Raw genomic sequence first — 20,855 nt, 5'->3', positions numbered from 1 at the left:
TTCTAGACCATTACCTTCCCTTTTATGACTTCCAACTATAGAAAACACTTTCCCTTCTCTTCTGCTTAAAAGTCAACTCCTGAGTGTAGCTATAAGATAACTGACCTTAATTTCTTAACTCAATACATTTCTGATCTCTCTCCGTTAGTTCTACTTCATGTTCCACATCTTGCTGTCTACTTCCTTTTAAACTGATCTTTTCGAGATTTACTCCCATGAATGATTTTGCACCACATCCTTAAGTGTGGTCATTAGGACCACCTTATTACTTTGCATCGTGTAGTGCTGCGAGTTCACCCATGCAGAGCACAACTCAGCCCTCTGAAGTTTATTATTTTCTCTTTTTATTTCAGCTAATCCCTGGTCCCCAATGAGGCAAGTCTCAAATGGACGATAATCTGTTGTCCAACTGAAATAGAGTCACCCATTTCATAAAAGTTTTTCTTTATCTGAAAGATGCTCCCAGAACTCACAGTGTTCTGAGTTATTAGCAAGGCGGCTGGTGTTATCTCCTGTAGTGGCTATTTGCACAGCACAGTACCTGTCCTGGGCATAAAAGAAGAGCCCATTTCCTAGCAATGTCCCTCCTGAGGACCATGAACAACCAGGTTTTACCAAAGGCTTGAAACGGGAGAAAGAAAACAAGTTTAACCTCTAGGCCTTATTCAGAAAAGGAGGGCAATGCTGAGGCTAAGCACTAATTATAAGCCATTTAGAGGAAACTGCTCTCGTCTTAAGCCACAACATGGACATGATATTAGGAGTCAAGTCTAAGGAAGGAGTTTTGCTTCTACACCTTACGGCAAGTCCATTTCAATAAAAGTTTTTCAAATCAAAATTGTCAAAATTAAGTGTAGTCAATAGTGTCAATTTTCAAATGAAGATAATACTTTTCATTCATTTGATTAGTTTGGACAATTATTTGAGTTGACCCTATGTCAATAAATGAATTCATACTAGGGCTGGGGATGTGGCACAAGTGGTAGCACGCTCGCTTGGCATGCGTGCGGCCCGGGTTTGATCCTTAGCACCACATACAAATAAAGATGTTGTGTCTGCCAAGAACTAAAAAATAAATATTAAAATTCTCTCTCTCACTCTCTCTTTAAAAAAAAAGAAATAAATGAATTCATACTAATATTATTCAAACCAATGTACAATTTCTCTTCTTTAAAAAAAATTCTCTTCTTTAAAAAAGATTTTCAGTTTAATTATATTTAAAATGCTCAGCTCTTATTCCCCCTTCCTGAGCTGCTGTCCCCCTTTAAGTACCTTCCCAATTCCTGTTTACTTTTAAAGCCCAGCTCAATATAATCATTTTCTTTATGAAGAAAGAATTATCAATCCCTCATTGTCCTGCTTCTTGATACTTAATGCTTGTCATACTGCACTTATCACACTGTATTACAGTTATGTGACAGTTTCTCTAACCAAACCACAAAGCCTTAATATATTTATAATCAAATATCTGAGACCAGCATAGTACCTGATGCATAGAAATTTACTCCACAGATTTTTATGTGTGTGTGTGTATGTGTGTGTGTTTGTGTGTGTATATACACTAGAGATTGAACCCAGAGACATTTTATCATTGAGTTACATCTCCAGACATTTTTTAATTTTTATTTTTTTAAATGTTGAGACAGGGTCTCACTAAGTTGCTGAGGCTGGCCTCAAACTTGCAATCTTACTGCCTCAGCCTCCCAAATCACTGATAGTACAGGTGCATGCCACTGCACCTGGCTTCTACAGATGTTTGTTGAAAAGTGAATATATGAATGAAATGAATAGGTAGGTGTATGTATGGAGGGGAGATAATATCTGTTGCATTTAAACTATGAGATGATATCTTTCACACTATAAGGGAAAATGTAAACCTAAGTCTGTGCGTCATGAGAGTGACTGGGCAGAGTGGCCTAGCGTATTAGGGAATACAGTAAAAGATGTATAAGAATCCATCATGATAAATTTAAAATATAATTCTTTCCCTATAAGGACTTGAAACAGAGCTAGAAAAATAAAATGTCAACCCAAAATTATATATCCTGTTATTACAACAAAAGATATAACAACAGGCTCAAATATGGGAAATCTACTTAACTTTTCTGTTTTATAGAGTACTTATACTATTTATGTGAATATCCTTAAAAGATTCTCATAAGAATATTTTCTAAGAATCAAACCCAATAAGAATAAAGAATATAAATAATGACTACACTAATAACATTTGGGACATTATAATGTATACATATGTATGTATTCATATGTAAACATATATGTATATTCATAATCTATGACAAAACATTTATATTCTTCTGTTTCCTTTCTTCTTTTATTCCAGTTTCAGTAATTATTAAAGTGCATGCTTCCAAGTCTTTCTCCTATGCCATACCCACTATCTCTAAAATTCTTTGAAATTCCTTCATGAAGATAATCCCATTTTGGACCTCTCAGTTTAGTTTGGTGTCTGATCATTCCAGCATCCCAGGACACTGTTAATTTTCATGTTATGCGTATGACTTAGATTTTTTTAACAATAAATGAGGTATCCATGACCTGATGCAGTAAGCCAGTATGGTGAGATAAGGAACTCATCTTGAGGGTAGGATTGGAGTATTTGTAAGAGTATCTGTTTAATTCACCCTCAAATATTTAATGTTTAAGACAAATATTAAGTTATTCAGAAAAGTACCTTTTTTTCAGAATACAGCTTTTAGAATCAGATAAACCTTGATATGTAAATGGCTCATCTCCTAAATTATAGTCCATTTATGCTGCTTTAAAATGGGGGAAAGAATGGTCCCTCACAGAAACATTATGCATAGTAAATACAATTTTACAGGTAAAGTCATGTTACAGGGCCTAGAACACAGAAGACTACTCAGTAAATACTGTGCATTATTATAATTGTAATTGTTTTTAAGAAGTTTTCTATGAAAGTAGATTTTTCTAAGTTAAAGTTTAAATAATGATTTGTTAAAACTATTATAGAGGTCCCTAAGATAGGGGGCCCAGGATTCCTACCTATAATTTTTTAAAGAAGTTTTTATTTCTGAAACTAAATCGTCTCTGTGAAAAAAAAAAAAAACATGTTAACTTAGAAAGTTGCTTTACTAACCCACAATGATGTGTCATAATCAGACCTCAATTCGACACATTGATTTTTAACAAAATTTCAGCCGCCTGATTCCAATTCCATTGTCAGGATCTTGCACACAATCCTGGATTGTGAGCTTATTGCTTAACAAATTGGAGCTGCTTCTTAATGAAACAAGGTACTTTGTTTTACATTCTAATAGTCTGTATGAATTATAAAATAAAAGCAAAAGTAAGTACCAGAGGGAAGCAAGAGGCAGTGTACAACACATGTCCTAGGAAGCCGTTTTCTTTATAAATTAGCCTTTATTTTATTCTAAAGCTGCACACTCCCTGATAAACCCTCTCTGCCTCTAGTTCTCAAGGACAAGGAAGGGTCACTGGCTCAGGATGCCTTGACATCCTTCCCTGCCTTTCTCGGCCTGGCCTCTGATTAAGTGCAGCTGCTGAACATCACGAGGTCACCCAGCACTGAAAAAAGCCACTGGAAAAACATATTTAGTGCTATATTTATTAGTGTGGGTATGTGTACATTCATATATGTACACACACTCCAAATAATTTTAAATTAAAGCATTTTTAAAATACTTAATGGAGGTTAAGCAGCATTTTTAACCTCTGTTCAAGTTATTGAATGGCATATTAAAACCAATGTGGCTCTAATGTACCTTCTAATGTGCACTGCTGCTTTAACAAATTGCCTATAAATTTTAGTTGAATTAAGTCCATTCCTTGTACATTCCTAGTAAGGTTAGGTTAATAATACATGAGATTTCATTATATGCACCTTCCTTAATAATGTTTTTTAAGGAAGTAGGACAAGAATCTATGTGGTAGTCTAGCATGGGCTAGTACTATTTACAACCACAGAGAAGAGGCAGACAGAGTCCTCAGGCTCACTAGTACATTCCCTCCTACCTTGTATTCTCCAAGACTACTGCTCACACACATCCATGTGGGGTCTGTACCCTGCAGCATGTGATCTAGGACTCTCAGATATATTTTAAAAAGTGGAATGCAAGCTTTAGACGGCAGCAGTATATTTTACTGTGCAGGCTGCAAAGGTGGCTACCACAAAACACCTATTTATGATAAAAATGGCTCTGAGGAAGTTTTCTTTGCTCAATGTATTTCTCACCATAAAAGACTACAGAAACAGAAAACAAAGTTCAAAGTGGCATTTCTGAAATCAAAAGAATTCCTGAAGTTAGAAGAGAGAAACAAACAAGAAGATCCCCAAACACACTGCACCCCATTTATACAGTATGCACATATGCATATGTCATATCTTCTTTTGTTAAACAATGAATGCATTGGTACCCAGGCTACTACTGTTGTTTTAAACAGTAGAACACCTCATCCTCCCTATGTAGTTATAAAGGCTTAACACACGCCTAAATATTAGAAAATATCACTGAGATATTTTTAAGTATAATCATTCACTCCTTTAGTGAATAAATAGGGAGCATCCACTATAGATGTACTATGTTGTGTGCCTGATATACAACATTAAACAACTGTGAAAAACAGCAAAGAGATTTCCTAGGTGGAGAGCAACAGACGTCTCGGGAGAGTTCACAGGCTTGAAACCATGTGGGCTGCTAATGTCCATTTGCTTTGTTTTTCATTAACCATGGTGGAAAGCCAGTAGGAGCAAGAGTGACGGGTTTGAATTAAAGGATGAAAGCATCCCTTCAGCTACATGTGGACAAGACACTGGAGAAAGATTAATGGGAAGAAACAAGGAGTTTAGGAGGCTAGTTGGATAGTCCAGGGGAAAGAAGGTGGTTTGGACCAGTGATGTATCTGGGAGGATAGTGAGAATTGGTCAAATTACAGAAATATTTAAAAGTAAACCCAGCAGAATTGATTTTGATAGATAAGATTGGGCTTTGGGGATTTTAAAAAAATGCAGGGGAGGTGGGTAGTCAAAGATGGTTGAAAAGACTAGACCTGACAAGATTATAACCCATAAAATATTAGGGCAGCATTTTCAGCTACACATGGTAGAGTGAAAAAAAAAATCCTGTCCAATTCTCTAAAAATGAAAAGGGAAGAGAAAGATGATGAGGAGGAGGAAGAGGAGGAGGATAAAATGGCAGCTAAAGACAGATGCCTAGGAGAAAAAGTTTAAGAATTTGACGTGGAATAATTAAATTGATTCAGTTTTGCTAATTCCAAAAAGAAAAGTTACACTTATACATTGCTGGTGGGATTGCAAATTAGGGCAACCATTATGGAAAGTGGTATGAAGACTCCTCAGAAAACTTAGAATGGAATCACCATTTGACCCAGCTATCCCACCCCTCAGATCATACCCAAAGGTCTTAAAATCAGCATACTATAGTGAATCAGACACATCAATGTTTTTAGAAGCTCAACTCAAAATAGCCAAAGCATGGAACCAACCTAGGTGTCCTTCAATGGATAAAGAATATATATATATATATATATATATATATATATATATATATATATATATATATATATTAGAATATTACTCAGCCTTAAAGAAGAATGAAATAATGGCATTTGCAGGTAAATGGGTGGAGCCGGAGAATATCATTCTAAACAAAATAAGCCAATCCCAAAAAAACCAAAGGCCAAATGTTTTCCCTGATATGTGGATGCTAATTCACAATGTGGGGGTGGAGGGTTAGGAAAGAATAGAATTACTCTGTATTTGGCAGAGGGGAGTAAAGGGAGGGGAGGGGATATGGGAGTAGGGAAGATAGTAGAATAAATTAGACATTATTACCAATGTGCAAATGTAACTAAATGACTGGTGTGATTCTACATCACGTACAACCAGAAGAATGAGAAATTATACTGTATTTACATATGATGATGTGTCAAAATACATTGTGCTGTCATGTATAACTAATTAGAACAAATAAAAAATATTTTAAAAGTGTTTGGAATCAAAAGCTCCAGAGATTACTAAATTAGATGTGAGATATGGTTTTTCCAGGGGCCAAAGATGAAGGTCTGCAGTGAACACAGGGATTATGTGATAAGTTGCCTGTGATTAATAATTTTATGCATCAATGTGAGTAGGCTTTGTAACCAGTTGTTTGGTCAGATATTTGTCTAGATGTTTCTGTGAAGGTGTTCTGTACGTTTTTCAAGAATATAAGAACACTAATCCATAGGCAAAATGGTCCACTGAGTGTCAAAAACAATTCTTTAGTAAAAAGCATAGCATGATAAAATTTTCTGAAACCAGAGATATAGAAATAGGAGAAACTTCTAGAAGATTCAAAAAAAAAAATGAAAGGATACAAACAAGAGTGTGATTGGCTCTTCTAAAAGATAAGTCAAATTATTTAAAAATTTCAAGTGAAAATAACTCCATTAAGTAATACAATTTCAGACACTGTCAGATGATTTCAGACGTACAAAATTCTCAACAACAACAACAAAAAAAATACTTCTTTTTTTTTTTTTTTATTCTTAGAAGCTCTTGGAGCATATGCTGTACCTGATACACAAATATACCAAGAAAAGAGAACGCATAGGATTCTTGCAATAGAGGACACAATACAAGAGAGGTGAAGGATAGATAGCCCCAGGACAGCTGAAAATATAAATTCTTCAACAGTACTGTGCCTGAAAATTAAAGCCCAACAAGCCAAAATAGAAAAAGGAAGGTTAGGAATTCAGATCCTCCCAGAAATTGATATATCCAGTGGGAAAACTAAGAAACCAATCAACTGCTTAGAGTTTTGTTTCCTAGAAGCATCTAAGAGATTTCCTCGAAAACTATGCAAGGGCATTTTTTTTTTTAAGAAAGGATACACAATCAAAGTGTATAGCATAGCTCTGAAATAGATTTATATAGGCATAACAAAGGAACAAGTAACCTCTGTTATTTGTTATTGATGCAATCAAATAAGTTCAGGAGGGGGCATCATAAAGAACTGAATACCCATCCTCCACAGTAGGAAGACAATAGATAATGTGTGAATCATAAAACTCAATGTTTTAGTCAACTCTTTGCTGTGACTATAAGAACAATTTTAGGGAAGAAAAACAAGAACAATTTTAGGGAAGGAAAAGTTTATTTAGGGGCTCATGGTTTCAGAGGTCTCAATCATAGACAGCAGGCTTCATTCCTGGGGACTTAAGGTGAGGCAGGACAAGATGGTGGAAGAGTATGGTGGAGGGAAGCAATGCACATGATAATCAGAAAGAGAGAGAGAGGTCTCTACTTGGCAGATAGAAATATATACCCCAAACCCATGCCCCCAATGCCCCACCTCCTCCAGCTACACCCTGCCTGCATTTAATTAACACTCAACTAATCCCACCAGGTGATTAATTCCCTGATTGTTTAAGGTTCTCATAACCCAATCATTTCTCCTCTAAACCTTCTTATACTGTCTTACACATGAGATTTTGGGGGACATCTCACATCTAAACCATAGAACTCAAGATGGAACACTGTGTGTAAGTCAGTGATAAATATAAAAACGAAAGCCAGAAGAAACATCTAAAGAAGTCAAAGGTGGTTGCTCTGACGGGGAGATTATGGGAAGAAGGACTGAACAGGGCATTGCTGTTTTTACATGACAAGTCTTTATATTTTGGTTTTTGAAAATTATGCCAATGAAAATTTTTATAAAAATATAAATTAAATTTAAAATGAAAATACCAGAATATCCTCTGGATTTTTCTCCACATATACTTCCCTCCTGGTTTCCTCTCTCCCCTTCCGGTCCTTTGTAAATGGAGTTTAACAGATATAGTTTTGTTGTGTTTTTTAAAAAGATGAAACTGTTATTTGCCTAAAATCAGATGTCACAAACTTCTTCCCAAAGGTTTATGGCCAGTTATGCTCTACTTAAAGGGGAATAAAGAATGGGTATTATCATTAATAATAAAAATAATGACCATACCTAAAGCACTATATTTTGTTTGCTTGTGCAGTTGTCTTATTTCCCCTATCAGATTGTCAATGTTTTGAGGACAAGAACTTAATTTTTAAATAAGAGCACCAGTTTTGGGTTTTCTTTTCCTTCATCATTACTCATTTTAAACACTTTGTTTCCATTCCAACTATCAATCAATATTTTTTTTTGCTATGCATAATATCAACTTGCTATCCAACTTACCTTCTGCAATTGCAGTTTTTTGAGCAGAAATCATTGTAGACACTGATGCAAGGGTAGTAAATACATAGCCTATTTGGTAAACAACAATAATATATGAACTCTTAGCAACAGAAAGAAACACTATTGAAAAGAGCCTAGGATTCAAAGAGAATCACCACTCAATGCTACAGATATGTATCACTACATATTTATAAATTGATTTATTGTTAGTTTCCCCACCAGAATTTAAGCTCAATGAGAGTTCTACACACTGATATAAATGTAATATCCTTCAATTAGATTAAGTAAATAACACTACTTACAAAGAAAGATTTTTCAGGAAGAGAAAGTTCTATCTACATGAAAATAATTGCACTGCCCAACAAAATGTAATAATCACATTCTAACTTTTCACAAGTATAATCCTAGGACAGTATCTCCAGAGGAACACCAATGCACTATGGTTAAGAGAGAGGTGGGCCTGGAAGTCAAAGTAGGCAAGAAATAGTTGAAGAAACTCAGGGATCCAGAGGCCTTTATGGTCCTTGGCCAATAAATAAATAAATAAATTTTAGAAATTGCCGATAATTATAGCTATCCAAAAATTGCAAGCTCATTGTCAATTCAAGCATCTATTCAAAAGTTAACTAATATTCTGTCTGAGAATTTCTTGACTATTAGACATTACTCCTCTAAGACTGCTAATTGTCAAGTATCATTTTATTCTTATTCCTTATAACAGAGGCCCAAGTTTTCAATAGACAAAGATATATTCAGATGTATTTGCCAGCTTCTCTTGCAGCTGGATATAGACACCAAAAGCAGTTCTGACCAATAGTATATATAAGTAGAACTGATATGGGTATCATTTGTATTCAACTCAAAAACAAAGCTGATTGCCACTAACAGGAAACAGACAGTTGGAAGAAGACATAGAGGTTGCCTGTTGAGGAGGGTAAGGGACAGCATTTTCAAGAGACATTTGGTGGAAGAAATGAAGCTCCAAATCATGTCTTCCTTCTCTCAGTCTGGGTATATTTTCCATATATTTCACACATTTCATTATGTACTCCGGAGTGCTTTTAATAAGTAGTGATACTTTCATCATTTTTAATGTTCCCTAATATTTTTTGGTTTAAATTTATATTTAAAATGTTTAAATTAAATCTTAAACTGATACATAAAAAATAAACCAATTTATGGGTTAACATGTTATATAAAAATTAAATCAATTTATGGGTTAACATGTAATGTTTCAAAACATGTACATTGTGTAATGTTGAAATCACTTTAAACATCTATTTCTTCAAACATTTAATATTTCTTAACGGTTAAAATATTTGAACTCCTTTCTTCTACCTCTTTCAAATACAAGTGCTTTATCATCATCTATAGAGATGATAGCAGACTCTAGACGCATCAGAAGTTTTTGCTCCCAACTGTAACTTAGCACCCTTGATCAACCTATCCCTGTCTCTTCCCTCCTCCAACTGTCCCAGCCTCTAGTACCCACCATTCTACTCTCAATTTCTATAAGATCAATTGTTTAGGTTTCCACATGTGACTGATAAAATTCAGTACTTGTCTTTCTGTGCCTGTCTTTTTCACTTAACATAATGATCTCTGGCTTCATCCATATTGTCACAAATGCCAGAATTTCATTTTTACCATCAACTGATGCATGGATAAGAAAATATGGTACACATTCACAATGGAATACTTTCATCTATAGGGCCAGAGGACCTTCATTAAAAAAGAAACATAATCACAGAAATATTTACAATGATATGCATATTATTATTATTTATTGAATATGAACTCTTCAAGTGATAAGGAGTTCAAAAGGATACAATATTTGATCTATTATATTTTGCTGGCTTATTGAGTAAGATTACACAGAGAAAAAAAAAACAAGCCTGGGCACATTTTTAAAAGTACATGATATTCAAGTTTTTTATGGGCTTGGACTAAGCTACTTCTGAAATCACTGGTGCTCTATGTTGAGCAAATATCTGTGATTCACTGAGAGTGATGGAGGATTACAGGTGTTATTTTGAATAGCAGTAACTTATCAGAGAGCACCAGCCAACACTGAAAATGATGGCTATACAGCATTTCTTTTCTTTCTAAATCCATAAGAAATAAATTTATACTTGATGACTAACAGTCTTGGCTGTCACAGGAATGTCCTAAACTTACAAAACTGGCTGGCAAAGGGACGAAAACAAAAGAAAAAGCTAAAGAAACAAAGCATTAAGATAGATATAAATCAACTCTGCATGGGATGTATGTAGCCCCAATGAAATGTCTGCAGTAACTAAAGATGATGAGTGAATGAGGCAACATCAGAAAATAAAGCTGGGTGCCTAGACAAGGCCAGAAGACTCAAAACTCTGGAAGGTTGGCCAGATTGAATACAAGTGATAAGCAAAAGAAAACTCATTTAGGTAGCCCTGTAAAATGATATAAATAAAGGAAGGCTTTAGGGGTGCTATTCCGCTAACACTACAGTAGACATACACAGACCACCTTGGGAGAAAAGGGCTTAGGGCTGAGAACAGATTTGACCACAGTAAGGACCATGAAGAGAAGGGAAAACACAACAGTTAGTATTTCTTCATCACAGGAAGGACCCAAATGAGACAGGATTACCCATGATGTAGATAAGATTAAATTGCTTGTGGCCATTTTTGCATAATACAAAAAACACTCAGAAAAACAGGATTATTATGAATTTCAGTCCTTTACCTATCTTTTTGATAGGTATACAATACCTGAATGATGCATTAAGGATTTCATTGAAAGGACTAAAGGGAACACATATTTTGTTATGGTGATTTTGGAGTTTTATCTGAATTTTGAAGTTACTTAAAATATGTAGTATTATTCATACAATTAAAGTCCGACTTGAAATATTGAATTTTAACAAAAGGTAATTGTTCAAAAGGATACAATATTTGATCTATTGTATTTTGCTGGTTTATTTAGAAAGGACATAAAAAACATGGTTGTTTGAGCAGGAGAATGAGAACCTTATTTCTAAAATCAGAGATAACATGAAATGTAAAATATTTTAAGAAGAAAAAAAATATCATCTTAGGATACCAAAAAAAACAAAAAACTGATTGCAAATTCTGAAGCACAAATCTGAAGTTGAAAGAGCACAATGGGCTATAGCTCTCAATTAGGCTGTCTACCCAGCTTTCAACAATCTTCCTGTATTTTGGGATAATTACCACTCTGCTCCTCCCTGAAGGAGTGGTTCCTGTGCTCATTTCATGTGACCTGACACTCCCAGCCACAGTAAATTGGTTCAGAAGTAGCCACCCAAACAAAACCAAGTCACTTAGAATTTCCCTCTTTAGAATTATAACCAAGAAGCAGCTAAGAAGTCTCTCTGTGTAGCTGGAAGTCAAACTGTAAGCAATATCAGGGCTGTGGGGTGGCCATATAGCTATGAAGAGAGGGAGGGGGAAGCGGAGTACCCTCCTACAAAGGGAGAGTAAGAGACTGAATGAAATGGAGAGTGAATGTGGATAAGAGTTTGTATCAGCAGGAGTCTTCTAGTTCCTAAGCTCTCACTGCACTGAGACATGAGTTTTGTGGGTCATCAGTTCCAACATGGTCCACGCATATGTCTAAAGTAACTCTGATTGTATTAGCTAGTCATCAATTCCTTCCTGTCTCTTTCAACTTATTTGTCATAATGACCAATAACAAAAGAAAATGGTAGCTAGATCCACCTGAGCAGAATTCCTTACCATGCAGAGGAGGACTTTTGTCTTACCACTTCCCTTCCAGGCAAATCAACCTTTTGAATGAATGTGCCTCGTACTCAATTTCATAGACTCAAATAACTCAGAGCTAATTTTGGTTGACAGACCAACAATTAACACAGCTACTAGATATCTGATAAAACTTATATTTATCCTGTTATCAGGATGAATTTATTATAAAGAAAATATTATTTCAGTTAAAATTATGTCAAGGCAAAGAAAGAGCCGTAGGAAGTGTCTCTTTTTCTTCCAGGAGGGAAAGCAATGGAAAAATAGACCTCTGTGCAGGGATATTAAACAGTATCCTATTCATTTACTTTGTGGCATTTAAAAATAATTCTAGATGTTTCTCTATGATGCCAGAATATATATGCCCTTAAGTTAAAACATATGACTAGCTTTATTCAGGAATTGAGTTAATCATCTGAATATCTGGTGTTATTTAGATAATTAACTCAAGTTTTCCTTTCTCTGGAAAATGAACTATATTCTTGCTTTTTAATTTTTTTCAGCTGTTAAAAGGGTTTTGAGAAATTGTCTCAGTTATGAAATAAGTCTGGTGGGCTACAATTCATCTAAAGTACCTCTGCCCTACAAATAGCAACATAAATATACCAGATTTACTTGAACAATTTAAATAGTTGTATGTGTTGGATCATGATATAAACACAGCAATGATGTTGGAGATAAAAATTTTTACAAGCCCCAAACCAGGAACAGAGGAATTACCTATTAAAAGGTAACAACAGCAAAGTCACTATGCCCTGAAAATGTAACACAGTTGTCTCTTACCTGGTTGACACTGATCACACCTTCTTCCTTCACGATTAGGCAAGCATAGGCACTGGCCACTGATTGGGTCACAAATAGTCCCAGGAAATGTCCCCAAGGAGTCACACTCACACATCTGGCAGCCTTGAAAGTTGCTCGTGGTCAAATTGTACCTGTGAGGTTCACATTGATTGCAGCGAAGACCTGTTACCCCTAATTTGCAAGGACATTGTCCTGTTGATATGTCACACAACAGAGAGCCATTTACCGTCCCCATCTTATCACAGTTACAAGGCAGACAGAGGAAAGAATTATTTTGCTGTAGGTAGAAGTGTCCCTCCAAACACTGATTACACCGTCTCCCTCCTATGTTGGTTTTACAGGTGCACTGCCCTGTCTCAGCATCACAGAAAGTCCCAGAAAGGGATCCAGCTGGGTCACAGTCACAGGCCTTACAACCAGCAATGTCTAACCCATAGAAGTTTTCTCTGCAGGTGTCACACTGAAGACCTTTGACTTCTTTTTTGCACTCACACTGCCCAGAGAAAGGATTGCAGAATTTGTCCACTGAGCCGTAGAGGTTACACTGGCAGGGCTCACATCCATCATCATTAAAACTTTGAAGAAATTTGAATCCAAAATTGCAGTGATTGCATCTAAGCCCTAAATATAAAATAGGTTTAAAAAGATGAGGATGGGAAAACAATTCCATTCTAAATAGCAGAAGTACAAATAATGCTATTACAGGTATTAAATACAGACACAAAATCCTAGATGTTTTCTCATAAGAAACATCAAAGAAGGTTGTTTACATATTCAAAAACTATCAATGCTCAATTTAGCTCTCATAAACAATTTTGGATGTAATATACTTCATAATTTTTTTATTTAATGCAAAGAAAATGCTTAATGCAAATATTGCTTCTGTTACATGTACTTGGGCAATTCATTCCCTTTTGTTTGAAAATATTAAACTATTTTTTTAAAAAAGTTCACTTAAAAGTATACTTGAGTGGCATGTTACCACAATAGGTAGCTTTCGCGAAATTAGAATTCCCTAAAAATGTTTACGGCAGGATTATTAAACTGAACATTAAATTTCACTTAGACAAGATAAACATATTCTGGAGATCTATCACACAGCATGGTGGCTATAGTTAAAAAATTACATATGCTTGAAAAATCAATAAAAGATTAGATCTTAATTTTTTTCTTCCTAAAACATAAGTATGTGAAGTGACAGATATGTCAGTTAGCTTGAGTTAATCATTGCAAAATGGGTGTGTATATCAAAATATCACATTGTACACTATAAATATATACAACTTTTATTTGTGAATTAATCTTTAAAAAAGGTAGCAAGAATAAACAAATAAACATTAAGCTCTTTTGTGACAAGAACATATACACTTACTTCTGAATATTACATATTTAAATAATTAATATAAATAAAACATATCCAGAACAATTTTTATTTTAATCCTTTTGTATGATCCTACATTTTATCATTTTCAATTAATATAAATTATGCTCTCCGTGGCTCATAAAGCAATCACATTGCTTGTCACATTGTGTGATTCAGAACATACCTCTTTGAACACTAAGTAAATTCTATTCTTTGTATTACTTCTATTTAAAGGTATATATATATATATATATATATATATATATATATATATATATATATATATATACATTTTACAAATGGAGAAAAATGTTTGGGCCCCAAAGCTTAAATCTCTGACAACTCAGGTTAGTCTCAAAAAGGGTATTACAAGGCAAAAGAATTTTTAATATGTAGAACAGTAAATGTTCAGATGGCAAATACTTCCTTTAGATAGTCTTCTCATATCCATGAATTTAAATAACTGACTGTGGAGTTAAGGCAACTGAAACATTTATTTCAAGCTATAATTGCAATAAAAAATTAGTCCTAAAATAAGAGTCAAAAGCACACTAAGGAACTCATATGTAGAAAAGCATTCGTAAACTGGAAGAAAATGCCTAATATGTATGTATATATATGGATAAAAATTCAAGAACTCCAATGGAAGGCAAGTTCTTTAACAGTGATGAATGACTCACCTAAGGCATATCATTTAATTTCAATAAGGAAAATAAAAAAGGACCACTATTGCTGCAAATTTTAAAAATAACTGTATTGTTAACAAGAATTATGACTCATTTTGAACTATTAAAATTGGTCTACATGGATTCATATCATATCAGTTTTAAAAATATGCGCAGTGCTTATTTGAATATGCCATACATATTCCTGACAGGTAATCTATTCCTAACGATACTCAGGAAGGCCTACAGGGCATCACATTCACTGTTAACAAGTACAGGCGAGTTAGCACACTTGGCATTTAATTCACATTCTTCTCCCTTTTTATTCTAGATGAATGACCTACTTTAATAAAATTATTGGTGCTAATGTATTTTACTGGTGATAGAATCATTAGTAAGATTTAACAGTTTTGTTAACTCTAACAGTTTGCTTTCTGAAGCATATACAACATACCCTTGTATTTTCTAGGTTTTGTTTCTCTTCACATTAACAAGGTAATGTCGAATACAGTTACTTGCTAATTCCATTTGGAAAATATATAGGCACGTTAAATTCATATTTTTATTAAAAGTATTTTATTTGACAAAATAATAATAATTACTTATCAGAATATTAAGATGATGATTTAGTCTTCACAAAATGTTTATTAATATTTTCCTCCCCAAACAATGAGGAACAACCAATAACATAGGTAACAGAGGGAGGTCATAAAAAAAAATTATTTTTATTTTTTTCCTTCCTCAACCTCTGGAATCTAACATCACAGGACAGATTCTACTGACATAAAGAAGTAAGCACTTCATGTCTTTTGAGGCCTTTCTTTAACTTTTGTGTTCACATCTTGAATTTAAAATATACCTCATATTAAAGAACAAAGGACCCCATACAGATTGAATTCAAAGGTCTCAGAATTCATTCTGTCTCACACATAACATAAAGATATACTTCTCCAAACTGCTTTTTCTTCCTTTCTAAAAAGTTAGTGTTTGTATGCTTGAGGTACATAAAGGCAAGTTTCACACATTTTGATGCAATCTTTCTTTAAACCAAAGTTTGTGTAATTCCATTAGGCATGTTAATATTCTTTTTTTATTAAATCAAAATGCTTTTTACCTGAATTATGCAGCACGATATATGTATAGCTACATATGTGAAAGGTGAAGCATTAGATTATGTTATATCAACGAAGGAAAGACGTTACTTAAGATGATATTTACTTGTGTGTGCATATATATATGCATTTCTGGGTGTGCATATGTGTATCTCTGGGTGCTATCACTGCCAGGTGTGTTTTTATCATTGTGAGGTTCAGGTCAAGTGTTAGAAAAACCACAATGACTTGGTGTCTTGAGTGACAATAGAAAGGCCAAGGTCTTTTTTAAACTTCCTATATGACCCAAAACATGTTCAGTTACAATACAGGACTCAGTTCATCAGGAAACTTTCCTCTCATAATATTCTCATATATCAAAATTTCAAAGTGCATTATGTACATAGTGCATTTTGGGCACTTGATAAATTTTGTCCTTATGTGGCGGTGGTTCCCCTCAAAAATGCTGGATGTAATAAATTGCTATAATCAAATCTAATTTCTGAAAAATACCTGTGGGAGTAACAAACAAAAAAGCACGTCTTGTATAAAAAAAATGATAAATAACACCGAAGGTAGCTGTTTATTATAATCAGCTTGGTTCTGAATTACAAAATTAAAATTATGTGGCCCTTTATAACTAACCTTAGCAATATACATGATCTGTGGAATTATGTTGACTTATTTTGCATTTCATAGGAACAGTTCAAAGAAATATAATAGAAAAAAAATGGAAAGATTTATCACAAAGGACCCTGTAGCAGAGAATATTTTGAAAAAATCCATTTATTTTGGTCTATTAAGGAAACTAGCATGGAAATGATTTGCTTAGAACTCATTAAGTGTAAAACATTTTGAAAAAGTGCTAATTTTCTAAAAGAAACATCTATGCAGTAAGCAAATTATATTTTTCTATGACTTATTAGTATAGGACCATGTGAACTAATACATCTACACAATAAAGAAACTTCTAAAGGGTTGATTAAACTAAGCTTCAAACTGTAGCTTGATAGAATTATTAATTTAATCATTTTTAGACAGTTAATTTCATCCAAATTGCCCCCCCCCCCCCCAGCCTGCCTTGAGCAAGGAAATTTGCTTTACTCTTCGGTTAAGAAATCAAATGCAGAATTTATTTCCAGATGGTAATAGAGATGTGACTGTAAACTTTTGCATTACACATACCAATAACATTTGCTTTGCACTTGCACTGGCCTGAATTTTGGTGACAGGTAATATCTCCATCCACTGTCCCAGAGGTATTGCAGTTACAGGGACTGCAGCCATCAGGATCCAACTCTTGTAGATTGTAGAATCCGTTCTGGCACTGATTGCACTGTCTGCCAGACACATGTCTCTTACAATTACACTGGCCTCCAATCTAGAGAAGATACAACATTTTGTAGAATGATGAACGTGTCTATTTTTAGATAATTTGCTCATTAGGTACAAGACAGAGAGGGAGGGAGAAAAAAAAACTTGAAATGTTAAATAGACAAGAAGGTAATAAGGTATTTTTCCTCCTGACACAAAACATGGGAAGCTTCAGCAGATTGCAAATATAGAACTGAATGAAAATAAAACCCACAGAAGTCAGTAGTATATGACTAAAAGGTAAATGCGGAATTAAGCATTAAGTACTAAATAAAGAAATCAAAATATAGACATGTCAGAGTCTGTAAAGAGAAGAGAACCCAGAGTTAGGTTACTTTTCCCATTTGCTATCTTATTGGTCCAAACTTGCTTTATATAAGCCAGATGTTTAAATTAAGGAAGAGTCTTTCTGTATAGAATATCCCATCAAGGTCTTATTTAAAGTTCTTGTTAATTGAATTCATTCATGCCTAATGAGACTGACACATTTTTTTATACAATTCTTCTCTTAGGAATATTCCAGTATATTTACCATTCACTTACAGCATTATTTCACATTAAGTATATTTAGCTGGTTTATATTATGGTAAATAATGCAAAAAGTTACTTGTTCAAAGCATTTTTAAATAAAATAGCTGAAACAGTATTTTTTCCTCTTCATGCTGCTATTTTGAGAAGAATGAAAATGCATAAAATATGCAGTGTTCATCTACCACATACACAGAAAACACTACATTAGAGGACGATAAGAGCTAAAAGTCTTTATAAGAGGACATATGTATTTGAAATGTAAAATAAATATGAGAAATTCAATAATAACTTAAGGCTTCAATGCAGAGATATGGATACAGACATCAAATCTCTTATAGTCACTGGCATTTCTCCCCAATTGCCTTTCACTTGGACTGAATTCAGCTCTTCACATTCAGAGGCAGGATTATCAGAGGGGAGTAATCTACATGTGGAAACACATAGTTTGATTGATATTTAATTTTAAGGATTTTTTTTTAAAGAATCACACAAGGTTACATTTGGTTACAAATATCTAGGGCAAGCCTCTCAAAGAATTTTAAAAATAGATAATTGCCTCATTTTTCTCATCTGTGAAATAGAGACTCACTAGAACCATTAATAGTAGGATAAAATAATACAACTGATATGAAGCTATCTAAGACTCTGAAAGATAAAGGATTATAAATGCACCAGATATGCGTGCAGATAATGAACCTCAATATCCAAGACGCCTACAGGAAGATGAACAGGCACCATGAAGTACCTCCTTGTGCCTGGCTGCATTTCCCACCCCTCATATAAATACACGACCAGTGAAACATCATGTACAAATGCAAGAATGGAACCCTAATTAGAGTAAGTTTTACTCCATGTATGTATAATATTTCAAAATACACACTGTTGTCATGTATGTATGTATATGTGTGTGTGTGTGTGTGTGTGTGTGTATATATATATGACAAATAAAACATTTTTTAAAAAAGAAACTAAGTCATTACTCAAAGGAGGGATCTTTGTTCCCTGCAAAAAGAAATGGCATTTATTGATAGGTATATTTCACATATAGTCATGAAAGTTCAACAGACCTCTTTTACATACTCCCACATCAAATACATACTCTCATTTCAAATGCCAACAATTTTGGCCTGACCTGTTGCTAGAGCTTCTCATGTATTAATTTTGTTCCCCCAAATAGAAGGCAAGCCCTTTTAGGTATTAAACATACCTTATATTTCTATTCACACTTGTAAAAAGTATTCTTTCAAAGATGAAGAGCAAGAAAGACTGAATAAGGGTATATTTACATATAGAGAAAAATGTATTCTATATCAAAGCTATTTTTTGTAACATTTTCATTTAAATGCATTACCTGTATCAACTAGTGCTTCCTTGCCCCTTGAAATCTAGAAAGGCAGTCTGCAACCCTAATTACACACTGTTGAAGGACAAAAGCGGTCTCAAAATTTATAAAAATTCTAGATGTGTTGGTAATTTCATAGTTACCCTGATCCTAAATTTCTGCTTCTTCCATTTTGGAATCTTCTTCCCTCCTGAGAGCACTGCCCTCTGTCACCTTGGCCAGTGCCTCAATCTCAAGGATAGGAACTCTTGTTCAAAAAAGTGAATGGATTTATTAAACGTGACCACAGATTTGGAGTGAAGGAATGAGAGTTTTACTTTGCAATTCATAATCTCCCTTTGGTTTTCTGATAACTAGAGGTTTTCCTAGGCTTCTGCACTCCAATTAGACAGTGTTCAGTGTGGCTTCTCTCTCATCCTTCCTTGCTCTGCCCTAAAGCATATCTACTTTTCTCTTTATACTTGACAAGCTTCATTTTTTTCACATGGAATATTCCACAAGTATCCATTATTGTCTTAATTCCTCCATGCACTTAAATTTTATCAAAGTATTTCTGACAATAAAAATAAATTGTTCCATATGAGCAACTCTGCCAAAAATTCTTAATATATCCACTCCTATTTCATTAATCCAAAAGTTTATATTACACATACAAATTATAATTTCCCTATTTTAACAATATCTTAAAATGTGGTCTAAAAGTAAAGTAATACAGAACTTTATAATCATGTATAACAGAATTTTAGTCTTCCTCAAAATTCAGCTGAAAACACAAAAGTTACTTCTGCACAATACCGCTGTAGATTTCTCTTTTTCCAATGTGAGAGAATACAAATCTACTTACATTCTAAGACTAATCTTTGTCCAAGGAGAAAGAAAGAAGGATGCTTCTCTCCCTTGTAAAAATGCACTTCCAAAAAGTAAGACACAACACTCTTCTGTTCCCTGTGGAAACCTTCCATTAAAAGTTTTTATAAAAGTTCCACAGGAACCCTAGGTTGACCTATTGATTTACTTTGGCAAATAGGGTATTAGCAAATCTGTTGCAAGCTGAGGCTTGAAAATGCTTGTGAATTTGAAGTTCTCTATCTTGCTGGGCTTTGAACTCAGAGATCACCTTGTGACTTCAAAAGCTCCAGCAAGTCTGTTGGAGGACTAGAGAATACATGAAAAGAAGAGAGGAACCTAGCTCATAGTTGCTTTCCCCTCAGTTTAAGACTCAGCTTGCCAGCCACAGATGTGTCAATGAGGTCCCCCTAGGTCATCTAACTGCCAGCATACTGCTAGGTAACAATAGACAAATGAGGGTTATTAGAAGTAATAAGCCAAGCCAGAACAGCAAAGCCAACCATAGAATCCTGAACTAAAAACTTTTATTGTTGCAATCCACTAATTTATGTAGCAAAAGTTAACACAATGTAAATCACATTTCTATACCTTACTGCCAAGGAGGCTGAGAAATCTAGTCTAATGTACATAATCATGTGGCCAACTAATATTGAGACTTCTACTACTAATGGAGAAAGAAAAACAGATAATAGGGTACAACTACTCTCTCAGATAACAGCTATACATTCATACCCATGGAAATTTTCCTGCTCTTTAAGACTTAAAACACAAACTTGGTCTTATAAGTTTTGGTCTTGCTCAATTTTACCCACATAAGCAAAGAGGATAAAAAGAATTCTCCCTACAGGCTCTACTTGGAAAT

The 20,855-nt window shown here is 34.3% G+C and overlaps 1 protein-coding gene across 1 annotated transcript in view; it reads right to left on the bottom strand.

The window, feature by feature from the left end:
• The window catches only part of Ush2a (usherin), a 770,052-nt gene that overhangs the window by 561,226 nt on the left and 187,971 nt on the right, over positions 1-20,855 (bottom strand). The window contains exons 11-12 of the mRNA XM_071619727.1: positions 17,083-17,278; positions 12,758-13,399 (exon numbers count right to left, since the gene is read on the bottom strand). Coding sequence (XP_071475828.1) covers positions 12,758-13,399; positions 17,083-17,278 — 838 coding nt within the window. The remainder of the gene's footprint in view (positions 1-12,757; positions 13,400-17,082; positions 17,279-20,855) is intronic.

The sequence above is a fragment of the Marmota flaviventris genome, chromosome 12 (genome assembly GCF_047511675.1).
Source record: "Marmota flaviventris isolate mMarFla1 chromosome 12, mMarFla1.hap1, whole genome shotgun sequence".
Taxonomy (NCBI): Eukaryota; Metazoa; Chordata; class Mammalia; order Rodentia; family Sciuridae; genus Marmota; species Marmota flaviventris.
The sequence above is the reverse complement of the archived record's forward strand: the minus strand, read 5'-3'. Positions and strand labels throughout refer to the sequence as shown.